The sequence below is a fragment of the Poecilia reticulata genome, chromosome 8 (genome assembly GCF_904066995.2).
Source record: "Poecilia reticulata chromosome 8, P_reticulata-male-v2, whole genome shotgun sequence".
Classification (NCBI taxonomy): Eukaryota; Metazoa; Chordata; class Actinopteri; order Cyprinodontiformes; family Poeciliidae; genus Poecilia; species Poecilia reticulata.
Window position 1 is genome coordinate 7696856 of NC_088837.1, and position 24540 is coordinate 7721395.

The following is a 24540-nucleotide window of genomic DNA, read 5'->3' on the forward strand; positions in this document are numbered from 1 at the left end:
CTTATATCACTCACAGAAAAAACTCATCTTTGATTTTTGTACATTTTATTTTTAATAATTATTTTTTGTAAAAAAAAAAATACATAGAATTGGTAGTACAGCAAACAGACACTGCTAGTTGGATTTAAAGATTTATCTTAGATCTACACAGTACTTCCTTTTAGGCAAATCAAAAATATTTTAGATAATTTTATTAGGGATCACTGATTTGGTGTAAGCAAGAGTTGAGGCAAATTTCTCCTCAAAATAGATGAAAACATGCCATTCATGTAAAATGTATGTGATTTGGACAGGAACAGGAAAATAGCAGCATTCTGAACAATATTAGAGAAACTTGAACAAACTGAAGGTTGGATAAGAATAATATCTCCATTGTAAGACATTACTTATATTTTGTAGAAACTTCTCTTCTTTCTGATAAGTATATTTAACTTTGTCTCTATGACTCATGATGCCTCTTGGTAGATAAGGATGTAAACCCATGAGAGAATAACTAGCTTGTTTTAAGTCTCCATGGCAACGCCTCTGAATGCACCTGGACGTGCAATGCTAGCACCGCTAGCAATTAGCTGTTAGCCTAATTAGCCTAGAGTGAAACTGAGTTAAAGCGCATGCTAGTATTCATCCGGAACAACAGCTGGTTACCATGGAGACTGAAGGCAGGCTGGTGAAGAGACATTACTGACCAACTAGTGGCACCGTTTCCTCCTGCAGCGCCGCCTGCTGGTGCTCCCTTACATAATACTGTTTGATTTTCTGACGCTACCTCATCTATATCGTCTTATAGACACGAGGAACACAATTTAATTTCACTCCATATTTTTAATAGTACAATTGAATGACTTTTCACAACATATATCAAAAGATCATAGTGATAAAATTATAAACTGGTCTAGATTTTCATCGTGATGAGTCAAAACAACAAAAGGCATTTTATTCAAGTTTGAGTTTATGTCCATTATTTGTCACTCAAGCTTAAACACTTTACAACATTCACAACATAATGGTTTTAGTTATGATTTTCCTTTTCTCATTTATTTACACATCTGCTAAGCAGTTTAGGTGCAGTCATCTTGGACTCACATAGTTGAATGTTCTGGTGTCTAATGAATGTAGTCAGTTGGAATAGAGTATACAGTAATTTTAAGCTATACAGCATTCATTCATTTGCTATTGGATAAATAAATAAAATCTTGTTTGTTGCCATTTTTTGGGAACATAATCTTTTATTATTTCTTGTCCCGAGTCCGAGTCATTCAGAAAGATAATTCAGTGAGTTCAGTTTTGTGCTAACACACAGAAAAAAACTTTTTGGCAAGAAACGTACAAGGTGTCCCCAGAAAACTCACTAAGCCCAGTGGTTGGGCGCATATCAGTCATTCATCCAGCGGCCCGTCATGTTTTTGAGTTAAAAAATGTTTGAAGTTGACAGGAAATTTGAAAATATCACTTGATAATTTTGTGTTATTGAAAGATTGGAAGATTAACGCATGAACACCAACTATAAAGTCTTAAAAACTGCAAACATTTTAAAAAGACTTAAATAAATAAGCAATGATTAGCCTGGTGGGGGCACAAGTAAAGCCTGGTGGCCCGCCAGGCTTATAATACACTGAGGGAAACCCTGAACATATTTTAAAATTAGCCAGTTAGATCAGACAATTTGTTACCACTAGAACAGCACAGATCATGTATTTTCTTAGCCTTTCGTCAACACACTGAAAGACTTTAATAGAGCCTTAAAACTATTTCTGAGGACGATTGTTAACTATCCTGTACATCTTTTACAATTTAACACATTTTCCGGAGGTTGTACTGAAATGTCTGTAATGAAAGTCGGGCCAAAATCCCCCAGAGAGAGTTATTTTCTTTCCAGCATAAATTTACAGTCCTGGGTTGAATTTCCTGGTTTTGCTGCATTCAGTGGCTTCTTGACTTAAAGTTTCCCAAATGACTCCAACACAGTAAACATGAAGCTGTTACGGATGTTTTAGTGTAAAATGAATTTGGGATCTGAACTTTATAATCCATTCTAACAAATTGGTTTGCAGAAGAAGGATATGGCAGTCAAATTATTCCTCTTTAATCCTATGAGTTTTATAAATTCATGGCAGAGTGAGTGACCAGTAATGGATGATGAACCACAAGCACCACCGACGCCGGCCCCCAAAACCAAGCTGAGAATTCAACAGAAAAGGCATCAACATAATGTCTCCTTTAACGTTTTGGTTTTTAATCCCAAATTAAAAATGGAAAAAAAACAGTCGACTGCTGCAAAAGTTTTCACATCCTTAAACTTTTCCACATTTTATTCATGTTGCAAAAAATTTTTTGTTTTTATTTAAATTTTATGGAATAAACCAAATACCATATTGAAAGAGTTTAGCCTGTTTGTTAGACTGGATGTTACCAAAATATGATAAATATAGTTAATATAGATGTGTGGAGAAGAAAACCACATGTAAGGGTCACAGTAAACACAGAGGAGAAGGTGTTTTGCTGAGATGAGATCAAAATGGTGGAGAAAAACAAGTACTGTACATCACCTTGGCGACAGATTTTGTCCAGGTAAAATGTTCTGTTCCACTGACAGATTATTTCACTTATATCTAGAAAATTTTCATCAATATTAATATTTTAATGACGTAAAACAAGCTCCTCTGTGGTGCTGAAAAGTTAGTTTTGTCTTAATTTTAAGTGCACGAGGATATTTACACTAGAAACTATGCCAAAAATACTCGTTTGCTGAAGGAATTATTTCCTTAAACACGGAAGATTGATGGAGTTTTAGTCGTTATGATGCACATTTTGTTGAGACATGCCAGGCAAGAAAAATTTTACTGTTTTATCGCGAGATTTAGAGAAGTTTGAGGCTGTAAGTTGGCAAAATGTGAAAACGGCGTGAACACTTAAGCAAATTAACTCCATTTTCAAAACGCGTCACCGAAATGTCCCTCTGTTTCTCTCACTCCTCGCCGGCTTCGATGAGGTATCCGTTGAACGTGATGTAGACGTCCACGTCGTCGCTGTAGATGGCGTTCTCGCGCTCCCTCTTGAACAGGCGCAGCCACACGGCGTCGCGCGGCCGCAGCTCCAGCATGACGCTTTGGCTCTGCATGATGGAGCGGTCGCTGGGCTGGGCGTAGACGATGGCCCGCTCCGTGTCGTTCTGCATGATGTGCAGGTACGTCTCCTTGAAGTTCCACGTGTGGATGTTGACGTTGAAGAAGTAGACCCCGGCGACCCGGCAGAGGAACTTCCCCAGTAACATGTCGAAGTCGCCGTCGAGGTTGACAAAGACCGTGTCGAAGACCACCGCCTGGTAGGCGTCGTCGCTGTGCAGGGACTTCCGGCGAGCCACGGAGAAGGCAGAGTGCGGAAGCTTGCAGGGGTCTCCCGGAGGACCCGCGTGGCCTTTGCTGCCCTTTGACCCCGCCACGCCTTGGGCCCCTGGAGGGCCTTCGTGTCCAACTTTCCCTGGGGTTCCTCTATCCCCACGATCTCCTTTGTCACCTGAGTGAGGTTGGCGTTAAGACCAGAGGTGGGTAGAGTAGTTGAACATAAAAATATGTTCAACTTTACTCAAGTTGAACATATTTTTACCCAAGTAAAAGTAAAACGTAGCCGTCCAACAAATTAAGAGTAAAAACAGTATTTAGTAAAAATGCTACTCCAAAACAGTCATTTAATAATAAAAAAAATGACATAATCAGATGTATTTTAAAGGCCAAAATGAAAATAATTCATATGAATAAGATAAATACAAAATATCAAAATAAGTCAAAAGAAACATTTTTCCAAATGTTTCAATATAAAACTTTTGAAACCAACAAACACTGCAGATTTGTGTCTGTGTCTTTTTAGTTACATTTAGTCAGTTACATTTTACTCATGCAACTGAACAACTAGTTGCTAAGACCCACTGAGAATGCATAAAAAATACTTTATTGGAGAAAAAAGTGAAGGAAATTTCTTTTTTTTTTTAAGGTTTACTAACAAAAACAAGAAAAACCAAATGCAGAGCAAAGGCTAATAGAAACCGACTCTATTGCTCTCCATCAGCTCCACATGCTTTCATTTCTGAAAAGAATCTACCCTGAGGTTGATCTGTCTGATCAGCAGCACTGAAAGTGAACATTCCTGCAGGAAAATGAACCAAGTCGTAATAACAAATCCGCACACGCACACAAAAAAAACAGGGACACGTCCTTCTGTGGGCGGCTTTTAAACAAGGCAGCGCTTCCAAGAAAACCCACAAAACATCCTGCAGCAGACGGGGTCACGGGGAGGTCACGCGAGACTCGTCTAATGAAGTTTCGGCAAGCTGTGGGGAACCGGTCGGCGCTTCATTTTTACTCATGAATCCAATAAGCAGAATTAAGTCTCTATGCTCCACAAATCTGGAACAAAAGTTCAGAAAACTGCAAAACAGCTGAAACACTGAGTTCCTTTAAATCAGGGCTCAAAACCACACCTGATTAGCAGTAACTTTAACATTGAGCACCATATCTGATGTGTATTTCCTTGATCATTTTATATTTACTGCCTGTTTCATAATGACTGCATTATGACATGGTGATGTTAAGCACTTTGAACTGCTTTGTTTCTGAAATGTGCTGTAAACTGGACTCTATCTATTCCTCAAATTAAACCTGTAGATTCTCTATTAAAGACATCAGAAGTTCAAATATTGCAATTCTTTTAAAAATTACATTCTTAAATGAATATAAACTCAAAGGATTTTTGGCTCTACAGTAAGCACTACATTGCAAAACATATTCACATTAATTTGTCACATTTTAATCAAATCACAAACTTGATTGTCTGATTAGGATTTTATGCAGTAGAAAAACACAAATTGACACATAAATATGAAGTGCACGGTTTCCAATTTTTTTTGCAAGTAAATATCAAATATTTTGTTGAGTTTACCCCCAATAACGTATGAAGGATATGTGAATCCTGATTAATCAGGTTTGTGGAGGAATACTCTCTTTGAGTTCATTTCTAATTTCCGGCTTTAAAGAAAAAGAAAAAAAAGGAAAAAAAACACGTTTGCAACAAGTCACCTTTCAGTATAGTCATGTCGATGTGGGTGCGAATCTCCGGGACCTGGCCGAACTCCGCCCGTGTCGGAGGATCTCCGCTGCCCTCTGCTGGCGGCATGTGGTCACAGCATCTACTGCAGGGAGCGTTGGGAGGAGGAACCGTGACCCCAGGAGAGGAGGAGGAGGAGGAGAGCAGGAGGAGGACGACACCCAACATGACTGTCCGTAAGGCTGCAGAGATATGTAGATTATTATTGTAAATACAATTACAATACAGGAATGCATAATAATTAGCTTCAGACAAATGCTGCATGTCCTTAAAAGTATATCACTTAAGTTATAATAATTAAAACAAAGGCTTTTCCAACTATGTGCCAGGTTGAATGAAGAGAGACTAGGACACTTTCTAGCACATGATTACGTCATAACCGTGTGCATAAATATAATCGATCTGAGATTGTAATAATGTTTTTAAATCAGGCATGTCGAACTCTGTTTGATTTTGGGCCAAATCAAGATCATGAATGATATTTCAGAACACTGGTTGTGTTATAATTGATTGCTAAAACCTGTCAACAAAATGTTAAAATATAAATAAATTCTTAAAATTAAGCAATATTGAACATCTTTTCAGTCCTTCCAGGATTTCGGAATTGATTTGGGGGATTTTTTTGCAATAAAAATCAAGTGTTTGTGGTTGCTAATTTTGAAATATTTGCACTTATGGGAAATGTGACATTGTATTACTCACCGTATAAAATATGTAGGGATTTATTGATCTTGCGTGAATTTCCACGATAGTTCGTGAAAAGTGGAGGGACTGATTGATGTAATTTGGCAGTAAACAGATAAAAACTGCTTTGATTTGGTAAATAAAACAATATTTAACCATACTGTTATCTTGACGGTGCCATTTATGTCTCCCTCTAGAGTCCAGAGGGCCACATAAAAAGTTAAGGTGGGCCAGATTTGGCCCCCGCACCTTGAGTTTGACACATGTGATTTAAATCATTTTCCAGGATGATTTTTACCTGATGTAATAACACAAAAAACGCAGATGGACAACTTTGGGTTTTTGAGGATTATTTTCATATCAAAATATGAAAATAATCCTCAAAATGCCAAAAGGACGCTTTTGGCATAGCAAAAGCGTCCTCCTTAATGTTTTATAAAGACAAATAATCAGGAATAGCAGTAAATAAATCGAATAAACAGCAACTAACTTAAAGGAGAAGACTGAAAGAAGTTAGAAAAGTCTTTCCGCATCTTTTCCAAACAACTAATTCCAAGATTATAAGTTCAAATATGGACATATAAGGTATTTAGTCTGGAGGATGTTTTTCTTTATTTTCACTGGTCCTGGTTTCCAAAACCCTTGACGTCTATCCACCCAGGGCGGCACGCCAGAGGAGGGCGCCACATGACAAGAAAACAAAACAAAAACAAAAATCATGCGCAAACTAAAAGAGTATCTGTTGCGTGTTGCGTGTCAATGCAGTGGGAATCAGTGCTGCCCCCTGTGTCTAGTGTGAGTACTGCAAGACAATATTGATGCTGGCTGATGACGCTGGCATCGGAAGCTGATTAACCACCTTACATTAAAGGAATATTCTGACAAATTTTTAAAGGAATCTTCTGGAGTATTTGATCAAAATCATACGTATTCAGACCGATCGGATCTAGACAGGATTTCTCTCCTCTGAAAACATATTTTTGAGTTTCATGAGACATTTCTATAGTTCCAGGAAAACAAAAGTTAGAGTCACATTCACACACCAATATCCATATCGGCAGGAGGAAGCTGGAATTGAACCTACAACCTTCCGATCACAAGACGACTGCTCTACCCACAGAGCCACAGTCACTTACTCAGGAATCTGTCCCTGGTCAGCTTGAGTCATGGTCAGACGTGGGATACAAATATTGAACTTAATTATTTCAAGTAAAGTCAAAGCAAAAAGGTCCTTTAAGGAAAAGATTTGTAACTTTTAAATTAGAGTGTATTTAGAGGACACTGTAAAAAGAGTTTTCCAAAATATTTAGTTTGGAACTACTTAAAAGTTTGGTTGACTTTCTGTAGAATTAAGACAAAGAGATTTTAAATGTTTATTGGAAGAAAATAAATGATTTGAGTAAGAGTGACTTAAATCTGTTATCTTAAACATACTTAATAAATTTGTTAAATAAAATTAACAAATTGAATTGGATGATTAGAATATACTGAATTTGTTAAACTTAAATTAAGTTGGATAAACTTAATTGAATTGCTTGTTACCTATGGAAGCAATTCAATTAATTTGATTCAACTATTTAGTGTAAGTTTTGAGTTAAATGAACACAAAAAAGTAAGTTGGCATAGCAAAAGCAAAAGAATTAAGTTAAATTAATGTAAATAAGTCCATAAGATGAACTTAAGCCCAAAAAACATCAATGGCTGTATTAGCACATTGATGTGGGCTGCGTCAATGTGCTAATACATATGGGCTGCGTCATATAAAGTTTGTTTTTCTTTCATGTTGAAAGTACGCCTGGTTCCTTGCATCATTGTTGTTGTTGTTTTTTTTTTTCTTGTTTTCTTTATTGCTACGTCTCTTGTCAACCCACATAAGTCCAGTCTGGTTCTGTTAAAATTTAAAGATTTCCTCTCTTCTGTCACCACATGCTTGATTAGGAGGAGGCATCGCTGCAAAGATAGGTGGCTTTTTATCAATATGAAAGAAGAAGACGATCAACTGATGACATATTGCTTTCTAATGAACATAAAACCAGACTTCACCTCATTCAATCTGAAACTTAACACACTGGAATGGATTCTGTATAATTTGGCTTGAGTTGGACAGGTTTGTCCTCCAGAAACGACTGGATTTAAGGAACTTTTTTACTTGAATCAAATCAAACGACCGCACAGAAGGAGGAGTGCAACTTGTTTTAGTCATGACCAGATGTGCTGGATGGATTACTTCTTTTTTTTTATTTCCAAACAACAAACCCTTCTGGGTGAATCCTTTCATTTAGTTAGAGCCTGGACTATAAAAACTCAACTTTTGCTGCAGTTTGCTCAAACTAAGCTAACCCAGCTCGTCCCAAAAACGTGTTGTTGTTTTTTTTATCATTTCATTCGAACCATAAATCTACTGTGGAGATTCTTTGAAACACAGATGGCTGCTCGGTGTTCATCACCAGCACATTACATAACAGTGAGGTTGTTGTTTTTACTGAACGCATCTCCTAAACAGCAGTCTTCTGTGACAAATCCCATATATGCAGCTATGTTATCAAACCAAGATTTTAAAAGTTTAAAGAAGGAACCTCCTGCCGCTTCCCTTTCCCACTCAATAGTTTTTTGTTTTATTTTCTTATTTTTCAAACCAATCCTCATGTCGGTGTCATGCAGCAGTTTCGCACCTGCAGCTTAACAGACTGATCACCCAGACAAAGTGGACGTTAGTGATCCTCACCTCGGCTTCAGGAGGCAGATTCCCGACCGCAGCTTTCCCGTGTTTCTGTAAGAGTGAGTGAAGTTTCCCCGAGAGGAAATCCCTCTTTCTCCTGATCCCTCCTTCATGACCGTTTATGTAACAGCAGCGTCCAGCTGGTGATCAAAGCTCAGCCGTTTCCTGCTGACCCCTGAGTCAAACAGAGTGGCAGAATCGTGCGTTTTTCCAATAACTAAAAGCGTGGAGTATGATTTTCATGCCTGATCGTTTTGAAATGTTTTTAATCACTCTGAAAAGCGCCCAGTCTGATGGGAAAATCTCACTTCAACTGCTGCTCAGGTTTAATGAAGCCTTGATAAACACTTTCTGGATTGGACACACAGGAAGCCGCCCGTCGCTCCCTGGAGGGTCCGCCTTTCTCCTGCACTGAATTCCTCTCAAATTTCCAGAGAGCCAAGCTGCAAGGAACGATGGAATCCAGCGGAAAGACGAGGGGAAACAGAAAGGGAATGTTTTGATTAGCTCTGGAGTGGAGTTTTGAGTTCGGCTGCTTGGAGGGAGGACGATTGCCTCAAGGATTACATAAGACAAATCACAGAAACTAAAAGGCAGACATGAAATGCGTGTATATAATTGAACCCATATTTTTCAGGCGTACTCTATGTAAAAAAAGGGAAATCCTTTTTTTCTCTCTCACTTTCTAACATTAAATTAGACTAAAAGCTTTCTGTTCGGGTTACCTAAACTACTTCTATTTGATAAATGGCAAGAAAATGAGACCGAATTCTTTTTTTATTTCATCAAATTCAGAAGTTTGCATCCACTGAGATCTTTATTCCCAGATTTTGATGCTATGGATTTGTACGCTTCTGGATTAATTCACAACCTTCGACTTGATCTAGATTTACCTTCCTCAGATATGCTGTTTTCTGATTGGTTAACCCACAAAATTTAAGGAAGAGATTCTGCTTCATCCCTGGGCGTCATTTCACATCCCTAACTTATAATTGTTTCATCTCTTCACACAATTATGTCCTTCAGACAGTCACGGGGACCAGAACGGGCTCTGCATTTCAAAGATGGGACAAGTTTTGGTGTAAAATGTTCAAATCAACCTCAGGAGAAAAGCTAAAGATTCTGTGAAGTCTTTAATCTCAAAGCAACCGGAGGGACTGGTGTGCTTCACAAAACAATTCAAATTGTTGGGGAAGAAAAACGTAATGAACGGATATTAAAGAAACATATCCAGACATCAACCAGGAAGTTAAACATTGGGCAAAAAGAAGTTTTTCAAATGAGCAATGACCCCCAACCAGACTGCATGTGAAAACACAGAGGATGTTATCCACAAATTAGTGTTTTTCTGGTCGCTGTTTCAAGCAAAATGAACAGATTTTTTTGACATCCCGAGAATTGTATAAGGCTTCATGCTTTTTGAAAAACTTTTCAGTATTCTCCTGGTTGCTGTATCAGAGCAACGCAAATAATCTGCTGTAGGGTTCGTTTGGAACCGTACCAATGGTTGGGTAAAGGATGATCTCGGTATAGATTGTTTTGGTTTTGGTTCTAGCCAAAAATAGCAACTTGTTAGTCACTTGTTACCCTCTGAAATCCTCAGCTGAGTCTTACGCTGCGCTCCACTTACCTGGGAAGTGGAAACTCTTAGTGAAGAAGTTGGGATTTCAAGATGGCGACGCCCTCAAACGTAATTTAAGCAAACAGCAGTTTGAATTTGCTCAGTTTTGCGTTTCAGGGCGCTACATGTAACGTTGATTTTTAGGCGTACTTTTACCACGTGTCTTGTAAAATAAACACGTTTCCCACCACCACTACTGCTGATGCGAGGAGCGGCCATGTTGAAACGCAAAGTTGTAACTGGGGGGGGGAGTCGGAGTTGCTCTCAGTTTCCCAGTGGGAAATCTGGATTGGGAACACGTAACAGTCAGGATTTTTCCGACTGAGAAGTCAGGATTTCGCAGTTCAGAGTAAAACTGGAACGCAGCATTAATACCGTATTTTTCGGACTATAAACCGCTACTTTTTTTCCCACGTTTTGAAACATACTGCTTTTCTGTGGATTTTTCTTCAACCACCAGGGGGCGCTTTAGCAGGAAGTGAACCATTGGAAGTCAAAATTGGAACAAGCACTTGCTAGCAGCAGGCACAACGGAGAAATGTTTTCAAACTCATACCTCTTCATCAGGAAGAAGTTCATATTTTGCAGCTTTTAAGTTGAAGGCTATCGAGCTGGTCGTTCAGATCGATAGTCGCTGCATGTAAACTGTGAACGAATCCATGGTTCGGCGTTGGAGACGCAGGGCTGCGCTCTTAATAGCAGATTGTGGAAAACTGAGAGCGACGGAGATACCAGTGGCTTATAGCCCGCTGCGGCTTATATGTGCGTTTCCAGTTTGTTTGTTTTTTAACTTTGTGGGTGCAGCTTATGAAGTGCGCTCTATAGTCCGTAAAATACGGTGCTTTGAACATTGCAGTGATGTTTTTATTATCCTTTCGAGTTTAGTCCAAGTTCAGTCTCCTCTGGAGTTCCTACAGGTCCCCAGCTGGATGTCGTCTCTCAGTCCCCACGATAAATGAAGTCAGGAGCTCCCACCTTGCAGTGGAAGCATTTTCTCCTGTCTGCAGACCACAGCAGAATTTGGAGCTCATGTAACCGACTCACAAGAAGCAACAGAGCAAACAGCTGGGGCCTGCGGTCAAAAGTAGATCAGATATTCGCATTCTTCTGTTGATCTCAAGGGTTAAGAGATTTTTTTGTGGTGAAATTAAGATATTTCCACACGCCGAAGCCCCCCTCCGACCGCAACCCCACTCTCATTTTTCTTCAAGATATGTTGTTCGTACGCATCAGCGTGATTAAGAGGGGAAGTGCATTCAAACTGAAAAAAGCAGAGGTGAGTTCAAACTTCAGACCTCAAAGCATTCTTGTGGTTTAGCTCAGGAAAAAAGAAAAAAAAAAGACAGAGAGCCGGTGAGAACGTTTCGTCTGGCTCCTCTCGGCCTGCAGCACACGTATGCAAGAGAACATGCGTGCGAAACACATGTTTCTCTCGCTCTCTTTATTTTCATGTGCTTCTATGTTGCAAACAGGGTTTTTTTTTTTTTGGTTTTGTTTTTTTGCGCATGTTCTGGACATGTTTTGGGTGTTCTTGAGAAACTAGTTTGTCCCTTGCGGTCGCTGTGGCTCACAGACGAACAGGTGGCGCTCATCCGGGTCCGTCCTCGCGTCCTGCCTGTGGGTTAGAGGTCCAAAACAAGTCCGGAGCGTCTTCGTCTGTCGCTGCTCTTTTCTGCGCTGTCAGCTGGGATTTATAGCTATCAAACTCGTTCGCACTTTTGTCATTTTTTTTTAGTCTGGACTTTGACTGGGCCATTCCGACACATCATCTAAACGCCTACATTTTAGCTCTTGCGGTCGCTGTACTGCAGGAAGACGAACCTCTGCTTTGTTTTCATCTTTTACATCCTCTTTCTTTCTGACATGCATTGAGAATCTTCTTACACATGTTGGACTTGTGACCATATAAAATATCTCTTTATTATTTTTACTGTTCATCAACCTTCTGCCTGACCTGCGTTCTGACTTCATTCATCTTCATGATGCTGTTTGTTCTCCAACAAACCTCCACAGCCAGAAACAGAACTGCTGGATTTATATCGACATTAAGTGGCTCTCAGGTGGAGTTTTTCCCCAGTTTCAGCTTCTGTGCATCACAAATCTGGAACAAACTTCCAGAAAACTGCAAAACAGCCGAAACATTGAGTTCTTTTAAATCAAGGCTAAACCCCCGCCTGTTTAGAGTTACCTTTTAACCATAATAAATTAAATATTTACCAATATATATGATGTCTATTGATGACAAAATGTAATGTTTGTTTCTGGTTTTCTCAATTGGTGACTGTATGATGTTTTTATTACTTTTTATTTTTGTCTTGATGTAAAAAAACAACAACAAAAAAAACCCATCTTTGAACTGTGTTGTTGTTGAAATGTGCTATACAAATAAACTTGATTGACTGATATTGGAAAAACTACGATATGAAGATTTTATTCTGTACAGATCCTCTAACATTTAAAAATAAAGGCTGACACCAAAGATATATGGATCCTGTGTTGTTTTGGATAATAAATTAAACTTTTCGATTCTTGTTGCTTATTTATTTTGTTCTCTATTTCTTTACAAAAATCTTATGTATTTTTTTAAATTTAAGACATCAAAATTATCAAACAATCTGATCTTCCATCTAGTCATAATAAATATCTCCTGTATCAAACAACCTTAATGTCTTTTCTTTGTTTTTCTTTTCTTGATGGGTCTCATTGCAGTTTCTCATGTCTTTGTGTGATATTTATGTTAAAATTAAAAATCTAAAAATAAAACTGGATAAGAAATTCCACTCAGATTGGCTCTGATTAATAAAATAAATGGGTCACGTGGTTGGATTTTATTTAGAGATTCGTGAATAAAGGGGGCTAAGAAAACAAAAACATAAAAAAAAAAGTATATTTAATTAAAACCACTTTTATTAAGGTTTTAATTTCAAAACTGATTGAATCTTTTTTTTATTATTATTCTGTGGTCCTATCAGATAACATCTCAACTGCAGCATGTGATAAATGTGGGGGGGGAGGGTGTATAAATATATTTTCAAGGCTCTGCACATGAGAAAAACAGTCACGCTTCATATATCTGTGGTACATCTGACCACACCAGCACAACTCTGGGTTCCTGCATAAACGCCTCAGTATAGCTGTCAAAATTTCATCTCCGCTTCACACATAAAACTAAACATGCAATGATTTTGCACAGGTGTACAAATGAATGTGGCAACTGCTAGCTCTTTTGTAGATATTCACATTCGTATTTGGTTAGACTGTTTAATTCTGTGAAAATGAGACTGCTATTTTCAGATTTCTACAGTTGGTATAAAGCTTTGTGAATGGGTCTGAATGCATTAATATCTAAAACAGCACCTGGGGGGGAAAAGAGGTTTAATTTGCACATGAATGTATCAGAATGACTTAATAAGCTGTCCTGATAAAATCAGTGTGGGGAAGTGTTGCGCAAAAAAAAAAAAAAAAAAAAGACAAATGGTAGAAATGTTGATGAAAACGAACATCTCAGGTGTTTTCGTACTTAGATGGCTAAATATGATAAACTGTCTCTAGGGTGAGCGGATGTCGCTGGTTGTGTCAGAGTTAAATGTCAAACCACTCTAATACATACGCTCACTCGCACACATACACGCACACACCGCCAGGACCACCTGACAGGACATGTAAACACACACACACACACACACACACACACACACACACACACACACACACACACACACACACACACACACACACACACACACACACACACACACACACACAGCTCTCCCACACTCACTCTCAACACTTGCCCACCCCTCAGCCCTCATTCCACATCGACACAGGAAGTGACTTGGTGACCCATTTCTCGGTTTTCTTCGGTCTCTGTACAGATGTCACCGTGAGCAACGGAAACGTGCCGCGCGCACAGAGAGGAGGAGAGTGACAACACAAATATCATTGACCTCAGTGACTTACTGAAAGTGAGCTGCTTGGTACGGAATCTGCGGCACCTGCTAACCTGAACGTAGCAGGATAGCAGCACACGAGGTGATTTAAATGTAAAGATATGAGGTGGCACCAAAAGGAACAACAAACCCAGCTGGCTTTCTCTGAGCTAGCAGCGCATCGGTGTGGACGACGCTCGTTTCGATGCCTCCTGAGATTTTCTATCGTGCGGCGGGTGTGTAGATAGTAGGACTGATAAGATATCAAAAGTCTGTCATGACTCAATTCTGGAGCAACGCTGTAGTCATATTGATATTTGAAGAACCGAAGAGTGTCTAAAAGCAGCAGATTCCAAGACAGAGAGAAGAAAATCTGTGTTTTTGTCAAAGCATGGTAAAAACGAATTTTTATGAATGAGATGCGATGAAAGATCGTTATAAGAAAAAAAAAATGACGATATTTAATCGGTATTTTTCCTCCTCTCTGCGCGTGCAGCACGTTTCCATTGTATCCAGGGTAAAATCCATTATTTTCCAGTCTTTTGAAAAATATATTAGCACTTTTACCGGGGTCCACATCACTCTTCACCTTCATGGTAACTTGTTAATGTTGGTTTCTGATTTTTATAGCTAAATAAAAAGAATGTCACTGATTTCTAAAGGAATCTGTCAAAGATTTTAGCACAATAATGCCAGAATCTGACATTATTATGAATATTTTAAACTTATTAGAGATCCTTTTAAAATGTCATTTAAGAGTTGTGAAATTCTGTTTGATAACCTGTGACTGACTGGTGACCTCCCAAGGGTGTACCCTGCCTCTCCTCCAGCAAGTACTGGAGACTGGCACCATCCCCCATACCCGACCCAATTGGTTGACGGAAGGTCTATTTGTAAAACAAGAACATCTTTAAAAGCTTTTTGATGTCAAATTGTCAAAAAGAGTTGTGCCTCCCATGCAACCTCAGGCACCGTCTTCCCATATCAAATGTTGTTTGTCTTTTCTTTGGACGGACTGTACTGAAACGAAAATTTCCTTGTACTTCTCTATGATGACAATAAAAGCATTCTGAATCTGCAACTTTGGTCAAATCACTCACTATTTGCGAAAAACAGGAGGATCTATAGGGGTTTGGCCTAGAAGAAGGGTCTCAACAAGGGCACCATTTATACCAGAACCAACAGCAGCTGTTGTATTTGTCTTTATTGAGGATAAACGTAGATAACTAATTAATGCAGATCAAACAATATAGTACAGTAAAAATTTGCAGTGAAGTTAAACCAGCACAGATTTATCAGCGTTTTCTTCCCCTTACATCTATGCAGCTCTTAGCAGCTCATTTATTAGGTTTCACCATCTTTAAAAATTTCTCATGATGTGAGAAAAACAGTTCAGATCACCTCGTCTATATTATATATTTGAAAGAAAAAAAAAGCAGCCACAGAAAAAGTTGATGTGATAGTACTTAGGATTTTTCCCAGTCTGATAAAAGAATAAAAGCCATTTATAGCCTTTACAATAATGCATTATCAGTATTACAATGGACCCCTACTTGCGGTTCAGAATTTGTAGATTCACCGTTTTGCAGATTTTCACTGTGGAATGTGACTCCAAAATATTTGCAGAAAATTTGCCAAACTGCAATTATTTCATTGATCATTTCAAATTATTCAAAAGCAAACAAAGCTTGGGAAGCTGAAACACCAAGAGACAATGCTTCTTGATACACTATTGGCTGGTATTTAGAAAGAACCCAATGGAGGAGCCTTATTCATTCTCCTTTGTGTTGAAGACGATTAACATTGTGGGTGTTGGTTTCTGCGGTAGTGCTAAGATGGCTTCCACTGCGCGTATCAGTGGATATTAAAGTATATTTGGTGTTTCAACTACTTAAATAGTTAGTTATAGGCAATTTTTAGGTGGGGAAGGTCTCAAGCATTTGCAGATTTGAGTCATTTATGGACCATTGTGGTCTCAACCTCCTGGGAATACCATGGGTCTGCTGCAGATGGTCTACATTAGTAACGAACTTGTGGCACACTTACAAATGGAGCTGCAGTCTCTAATCTCTGCGTTTATAGACAGCTGCACGTATTTTATCCTAGTTAGTTGCTGCGCCAACAGAGGAATGCCATCATTTCCCAACAACATGTCATCTGGGAACAAGCATCTTTTTATTGTTTATTTCTGTAGCTGCATGTGACTCAATGCACAATTAGTCTTCCATAAACTTACATCTTGCTCCTGATGACCTTGTTTTTATCCAGAAAAGTTAGCTGTAGTGCTAGGCTAACATTAGCATGTTTGCTCTCTGTTTTGATACGATTTGTTGTCACCGTTCTAGTTAGTCGTGTGCAGACAAAGCTCATAGAAAAATCCATTCTGTTACTTCATGAGCCTATAGGGATTTGCTTTGCAGAGCGGGCCATGTGACGCAGACAGAATGGGGAGATGCAGCAGCCAATGCAGTCTCTGCTAAAGACTGAGGTTGTTAGGGAAAACCCACACGTGTTAGATCATATAAATGACATGCGCAACCTATAATCCAATTTTGCAAGCCGAGTACACAAAAATATGGTGAGATTTGTAAAAACTGGGGATGCAAAATGCAAAATGGCCGCAGTATCGGGGGCTGGCTTTCCTCAGGGACTCTTGACACCATGAGATCAGACAGGGACGTCTTGAGTTAGGTTTATGTCAGTTATGCTTTCTGTGATTACGAGATCTGAGATAAACCACACAAACTTCTTCCTTTCTTCTTCTTCTCCAAACCACTTTCAGCCAGATGACTTAAAAAATTGCGTGGACAGTTTACTGTCCTCAAGTAGTAGAAAGTAGATAGACTACTTTGCGTCTATCTTTGAATTTTTGTGACAAATTGGGCTTTTTTCCCCCCCTGTTTTCTCTCCTTAGAAACACTTCTTGAACCTGACAATGAGTCAAAGTTTCTAAGGTCAGCTTTTAGATGGATTTGTTACTGAATGTCATTTGTAGCTCTTTAAGCGTTAGATAGCCGGTTCTGAAGGGTTCCACGGGCATAGAGGAGGATCTGCACATGGCGCCAGCGACAGGCTGAGCAGCTGAGCTACTGCCTGTGTCTGTCTCGGCAACATCCATCTGCTGGCTTTCAGACGGCTGCATCAACGTGGAGGGATGAGCTGATGGAGAGGAAGGAGGGCGAGAGGGAAGGTGGAGAGGAAGGAAGAGAAGAGGGGAACTATGGTCATTCAGAACCTCCTCCCCTTCCCTGCTAATCGCTCTCCGTGTCTCTATCATTTCATCTTCCTTCATGATGCCAAAACCAGAGTCGGGGCTCTCCGGTTCCCTTTTCAGACTCTCGTATCCGGAATACGAAGCAAGGGGGTCGCACAGGGGGAAGTGCAGGCCATGACTGTGGGGAGCGTTCTGGAAATTGTCTTGATAGGCGAAGTAAGCCGGGTTGGAGTCGGTCCGAGCTGAGCCGCCGCCGGAGGAGCTGGACATGAAGTAACCCACGTTTGAGAAGCTCGACAGGGATGACGAGTTGTAGATGAGGTTGTTGTTGTTTGAGCAAGAAGTGGGGTATCTGTGGAAGTGAAGAAGGGGGCTTGTGGCGATGGAAGTCGGAGACGGGGAGGACACCGCCTCGTTCCAGTCCTCGCACACCACGACATGGGAGATTTGGTCGCACGAAGGGGTGACGAGGAACGACTGGGTTCCGGAAAAGGGATTAAGCCATTCCTGCAGGGAAAGCAAAAAGCAAATTCAGGTTCAGGGATGACAAAAGCGCATTAGTGTGTGTTGATTGTGAAATTATAGTGCCTTAAAAAGGACTTTTTTTATTTACATTTCAGTGATGTTACAACCACAAACCTCAGTGTGGTTTACTCAGATTTCATGAGATCAACACACAATAGTGTATAATTGTGAGTTAAAAGGAAAATGACACTTTTTATTTTCAAATAAACAAAACCCTGATAAGTGTTTTGCTTTCATTCCCATTCATCCCAGCGGCTGAATCACGATGTCGGGATACCGTCCTTCAGCAAAGACAGTAAAGCTGGATTGCATTGATCACAAATCGGGTAAAGTTAAACCCTGGAGGAAAGACTGCTCTCCCTTTTCTGTTTCAATCAGTCTTACATTGGTGTAACTCTTGCAAGCACACACACAGACACGGTTATTGCATTGAGAACATAATAATTACTTTCAGATTTCCCTGGTGGATGGTGTGGAGAGTTCGGAAGTACTCCGAGGGATTCGGTAGCGGCTTCCCTTTGAGCAGCCTGAAGGAAAACAAGCTCAGCATTAGCTTAGGCAACACGCCAACACACCCTATCAGGATGATGAATTACTTACCCCCGGGTTTTGTAGTGGGCCAACACAACGATGACGACGACGAGAAACAAGCCGAGGGCGAATAAGCTCCACCTCACTGTGTTCTGATCTGATGGCGAGGGTGAATGACCTGGTCAGACACAGAAAGTTGACCAAACCCAAATTAGAAATCACAGAAAGAAACTTGTAGGAGAGGTGTGAGAATAAAAATTGTGTTTTCGGTCAATGAATTCACTTTTCTCATCTTTCAAATCCTCCCAGGATGTTGTCGGGCTCCAGTCGCTCCAGTGGCTGCCGGATCTTCTGAGCGGATTGACTCGGACTCTGACGTCCAAGCGGCCCTTTAGTTTCCCCGGATCAGAACTCACCTCTTGCTTCGTCGTGGAAATATTTCTGGAGTCCTGAGAGATATTAAAGTCAGCGTTCAGATCTATGACAATATCAGCTGAATGAAAGTGAACACTACCCCATTTCATCACACGAAAACATACAGTCACTAATTTAAGCTGCAGTTTAAGCTGGAAGTGAAAACAACAGGTGTCGGCATCAGACTACAGTAAACTCAGATGTTGGCAGACTACAAAGAATAACAAAAAGCACATTTTCTCAAATGGCTTTTGCCTTTGGTCAAGAGATATGGATCATGCCCCAAAAGATTGAGATTCCAGATAGAAAGGGTTAAGATCAGCTTCTTCTATGGCCAGACTTTGCCTTAGAGATAAGGTTGAGATCTGTCATCTGGAAGGTCTTGGTGTAAAAGCACAACCCTATCCGCCATTGTTTTTGTTGTTATCTGCCTGTGCATGAAAAAACTCAGAAGTTTTCAAGAAAAAAAAAAATCTGGATTTTTGAGGTCCAAAAGTTGAAAATTTTGAGATTGAGTTTTTTTTCTAGAAAATTTCTTAGATTAATCATAACCATAAAAAAAATTTCTAACAAATTTTCAATTTACCCGGAAATTTCTGAGTTTTTTTTCCAGATAGTTTCTGAGGTTAATCTCAAAGTTTCTAAATTTCTTTCTAGCAAATCAACTTTTTAAACTCAGAATTGTCCTCTTGTTTTTCTATATAAAATGGCCCCAGTACACCGTTCTAGGTCAGTGGCACGAGATCATTGTAATATTCAGCGATAACAAGTGCCACTTTATGCCATCCAGGTTACTTCACTACACACTACATTCACACACTGATGATGCTCAAGGACACGACGACTGAAACAGACTGAGCAGGAGTTGAAACCGCCAACTTCTGCCTCTGTCGCCTCACCATCTAACAGCTGAAGTAAGAAACTAATACCTGAGGAAGCTTTGAACTTTCATTATTTTTCCATTTTTGTAGCTATTTCTAAATCAGACTGAATGCAGAAGACTCACCCGAAGCTGCAGTGATGCTTTCTAACAGTGAAAACTGAAGGAACATGACTAAAAAACAAGTTTATTTTCTGTTCTCGTCATTGCCTTGGCAGTTGATTTTCAGCTTTTTTCTTTGTTCTTTCTTTGTATGCAGAAATTTAAGAGATAAATTAGAAGAAATCCAGAGTAATGTTTAGATTGTATCCTTGCTGTTGTTCCCAAACAGTTGAATCGGATCACAGGGGGACGGCAACACCCCCCCCACCCCCCACCCCCCGCAGAATCTCGGTTGAGCAAAGAAAAAAAACGATTGCGCACTTTGACAAATCTGGACAAAACAGTGACTGAACAAACCTTTGTCACTTTAGCTTGCGTAAGTCAAATTTCTACCACACTGGTAAGTTTTATTCAACTTTTCTGCAATATTTCTTTTTAAATAAACAGATTTCAAGATGCAAACAAGTGTAAACATGTATAAATGTTCTCACCCTCCAGTGCTGTTGTCTCTGCTTGGTCTGAAGGTGGAAGTTGAAGCCAGAGGTGAAATACATTGAGACAGGATCCCCCAGGCTCCATGATATCATGGTGAAATTGTCAGTGATGTTGATCCTGGGAGCTCCTGGAGGATGCATTTTAACTGTATGTCCACACACACACACACACACACACACACACACACACACACACACCCCCCACACACACACCCCCACACACACACACACACACACACACACACGCACACACACACACACACACACACACACACACACACACGCACACGCACGCACGCACACACACACACACACACACACACACAAAACAAGATTTAACCAACCATTGCACAAATACCTGAGGCCAGACTACAACAGAAAGAGAGCTAAGAGAGGGAAAGCAGCTCACTGTGTTCCCCTGGTTTATAGTTTGTGATCTCCTCCACCTTTGTCCCGTTACACTTCAGATAGATGCATGGCATCACGTCATAACCAGAGAACGTCTGCACAGAAACCATCACATAAAAAAACATGTCTTATAAGCAGAGAGGAACAGGATTTTCAAGGTTCCAACCACAAGCTTCTGGTTGGGTTTGACCAACACAAAGTGGTGAACAATTGTAAAATGGAAGTTGGCCTCGCTTTGTGTTCAACACAAACTCCAGGGAAATAAATATGAAGCTTGTCGCTATAATGTGATAAAATGTGGAAAAGTGAGAAGACCCCTTACCGTGTTTTCAAAGACGAAACTGCAGCCCAGAGAAGAATTTCCGTGTTGTTTTAGTTTGCAGCTTTTACTGGAAAACAAGAACCAAAAAAAGAAAAAAAGATTAAACTTACAGCTTAAAGTTTAATCAGCAAAAAACAAAAAAAACAAACAAACAAAAAAAACACACACACACACAACAAAACAAAAAGGAAAAGAAAAATCACAGAAATGTTCTCTTTTCCAGAAAATGTCCGTCATATCTTACATTATTATGCTCGGTTCTCTATCAGTCCAAAATGTCTTCTTTCCAGAAATTGAGCAGTCCTCCGCAGAACCAAGCCCAGCTCCGGTCCAGCTGCAGCTGACGTTGTTAACAAAGTCATTTGTGCAGACGAGTCCTTCAGACGACAGACAAGGAAATTAGACTCGGTGGACTCTGGTTAGGCTCAAGCAGGAACTACTTTTAGTTTTATTTATCTGTTGATTTTTAGTAGAAATAGAAATAAAAAAATAGACAGTAAATTATCCGTACCGGGTGAGGTTTCGTGAAAATGAGCTGGAATCAGAACCAGCGAGATCCACAGGGACCACAGCATCTCCGCGGCCAGCGACATGACTGAAGAAAAGGGGCAGAAATCAGGTGAATGCAATCAGACTAAACAAGAAATGTTTCTCTCCGTAACCTGTTTCTGAAACCTGAAAGCCCCCTCCCCAACAAGCCCCTAGCCACCACCAGCCAAAATCCGCACAAGGTTGAGCTCTTTTGACTGAATACTGGAACAGCAGAAAGCAAAAACAGTCATCCTGAGAGGACAAGCCAAGAGTTTGCATGATGCGTATGACCCGCTCTTTAAAAAAAAATCATTAAACAACAATCAAGTTAATCCCTCCATCCACTGTCTATATTTGATTCGAGGGGGAAATCAAGTTTATTAAAAATTAAACGCAAACACCATCAAAAGTCACACATATAAGGCTCAAATGTCACCAAAAATGTGGACAAATGCCACCAACACCATGTGTGACATTTGGTGCCACGTTCCTAATTTTGGAAGCCTCGTCTCATCCGACCACAAAACGTTTCTCCAGACGACATTTACCAAATTTCAGTCCAGCTTGTAAGCTGTCACATCTTCCTTGTTTGGCAGCCTCTCTATATGGTGGACGGTTCTGATACCGAAGCGCCAGTGTATTCCAGTTCACAGCAGACTGTGTGGTTCCTGAGTCGTTCGTAAGCATCCTGACTCATTTCCTTCGCTTGGAGGTGACGGCTTGCGTCGACACGGCTGGGTGTTCTGACAGCACCAGCACCAAAACCAAGTTTCTGGAATGGACCTGGCATCATCCCGATATAAAAACGTGCAGACGTAGGCTTAAAAGCCAGGCATTAAATCTATCTTTAGTATTTCTAGCCACAACTCCACCCTGCTGGACAGAATACAGAGTTTTACCAAAATAACGTAAAGCTTTTGGTAAAGGTTTTACCAAATGTCCAACTTGCACAGGCCACATTTATCTAAATACTAACATGAGGTTTAAAGGATATATATATATATATATATATATATATATATATATATATATATATATATATATATATATATATATATATAGTTTTGACTCTGTGCATTAGAGAAACTGCATTAAATTTACAGTTATTCAACCAATTGTTGCCTTTAAAACATTTCATGGGTTCAGATTGATCAATAAAAATCAAACATTCATATGAAATGAATGAACTGTGTAAGTCTTCTATAACAGAAAGAGCTCCAACTTGACTATAATGACTCACTTTATCCTGTATTACCACTGTAAACCAATTAACATCACGCTCCATAAAAAACAGCGACTACATTCAGTGTCATTTAGCGTCTGGTGTTTTTCTACAAAGTTGGCATCGCCTATGAATGGAAAGTCTACATGTTGTCACTTTAAGTCAAGCAGACAGAGAAGAGTTATCTCACCACTGTGACTCAGAACTACGCCATGGTGTTGTGTTGAAAAAGTAATAAGTGCATTTATTTAGAAATTTGCACAGAAAACATGCTCAATTTGACTTTTCGCTTTTGCATTTTTGTTTTTTTCCTGAGCAGAGTTGGGAAATTAAAAAAAAAATTACCTTATGTATCCTGATAGCAGGTGGTCGGCAAGAGGAATGACATCCTCACGTAGTCCTCCTCTGGCCTGATGATTAGCTTTCTCTAATTTTTCCTCTCTGCACCTCTTTCTCTCTACTAGAACAGACTGACTGTTACATCAGCTCTCCCTCTCTCTCTCTCTCTCTCGTCATTCTCGCCCCTTTTCTGTTTTCTTCTAAGTGCCCAGTGACATTTTCCACTTGAAACCACAGTTCACAGGTCTTACAGGAAGCTTCAACAGCGGTGAGTGATAGTGAGAAGGGACGGGCCGGGTTTGGTGGAGGTGCTGCTGCGTGTTGCTGGTGGGGCTATTTTGCTCGCCTCTTCCTCCTCCTCGTCTTCCTCCTCCTCCTCCTCCTTCCTCAGCAGCAGCAGCAGCCATGCAGTCACCATACCTGGGCCCCATCACATGCTTTAAGGTCATAATAATTGTACTGAAAGCAAGAAACGCAAAGAACCACCACATCCTGTTTCAATTGCAACGTAAAACAAGGGGCTGTATGCACAGAAACTCCATGTTCTTGTGAAGTGGTTTGCATCAGCGAAACCCGGCTTAAAAAAAGACGATTCAAAGGAGTGGAGAGGCAAAAACGACCAGATTTAGAATCATGATAGGGGGAGTATTTAAAAATAAGATCTCTCTCTGTCTCTCTCGCTTTCTCTCTCGCTTTCTGAAACTCACTGAGCTGTAAAGACTTAAAACCGCTGCTGTTACAGCCACAACCACTGCAGATGCACATAAACAACTCTGGTTGCTTGTGAGAGGAAAACAGGTCGACTGTTAAGGAAGCAGCCTTCTTGTTAACCAGAGGTCACCAAACATTTTAGTGCAGCGACCAGGCCTGTAGCTGCCTCCACTGCAGTGGAGCACAAACTCAACGATGGATGAAGCTAAATGCAGGACAATTTTAAACTTCTTGTCTTTCACTGCATAAAATACTAAATCTTACCAAGTGTTTTTTGACCTAGTTTCTGGTGCATAGGATCTTAGCACACTTGAAATAAGGCAAAAACTAACTTACAAGTAACATATCAGCAATATATATAATATAGGAGCCTGTCTTGAGCAAATAATTCCTTAATATCAATGATAAACTGCCAATTTGGCATGTTATTTCACTTATAACATGAGGACATTTTACATTTTGTGTAGTACCGAAAATCTTTATTTTCTCAGGGTGTAGGATAATGTAATTAACTCACCATGTCACTAAGTTAAAAAGATAAGTAAAACATTCTTATTACTTTAAGGCTCCCAGTCTTCCTTGTATTTTTCTCTATTATTTCTCTTTTTTTCTGTTAAGTGTTTTACATGTTAAAAAAAAGAAAGTCAGAGAAGTTATGTAAGGTATGCAAAATGCATATAATGTGAAAAACATTCGCTTTTTCATCAATATCAAGAAATTATTTACTTAAGACAAGATCTTATATATTTCTTAACTGTTACTTGTAAGTCAGTTTTGTCTTATTTGAAGTACTAAGA

General features: G+C 39.8%; 2 protein-coding genes across 4 annotated transcripts; both read right to left on the reverse strand.

The window, feature by feature from the left end:
• Positions 1-77: 77 nt before the first annotated feature.
• c1qtnf6a (C1q and TNF related 6a) lies at positions 78-8946 on the reverse strand. Of its 3 annotated transcripts, none has more exons than XM_008415599.3 (3): positions 8507-8946; positions 5070-5279; positions 78-3513 (listed from the first exon to the last, which is right to left on the reverse strand). In XM_008415599.3, exons 2-3 carry the CDS (start codon positions 5263-5265, stop codon positions 2966-2968), a joined length of 744 nt encoding a protein of 247 aa, XP_008413821.1. In that variant the 5' UTR covers positions 5266-5279; positions 8507-8946; the 3' UTR covers positions 78-2965. The 3 variants fall into 3 exon arrangements, with proteins under 3 accessions (XP_008413821.1, XP_081465899.1, XP_008413820.1); XM_081609773.1 differs by lacking the exon at positions 8507-8946 and adding an exon at positions 6918-6957; XM_008415598.3 differs by lacking the exon at positions 8507-8946 and adding an exon at positions 6825-6904.
• A 6290-nt stretch (positions 8947-15236) lies between these two features.
• On the reverse strand, positions 15237-23983 carry il2rb (interleukin 2 receptor, beta). The gene is made up of 10 exons (XM_008415602.3): positions 23039-23983; positions 21452-21535; positions 21185-21317; positions 20941-21007; positions 20620-20713; positions 20208-20356; positions 18604-18769; positions 18390-18498; positions 18238-18316; positions 15237-17771 (listed from the first exon to the last, which is right to left on the reverse strand). Exons 2-10 carry the CDS (start codon positions 21531-21533, stop codon positions 17013-17015), a joined length of 1638 nt encoding a protein of 545 aa, XP_008413824.1. The 5' UTR covers positions 21534-21535; positions 23039-23983; the 3' UTR covers positions 15237-17012.
• Between the last annotated feature and the right edge of the window lie 557 nt (positions 23984-24540).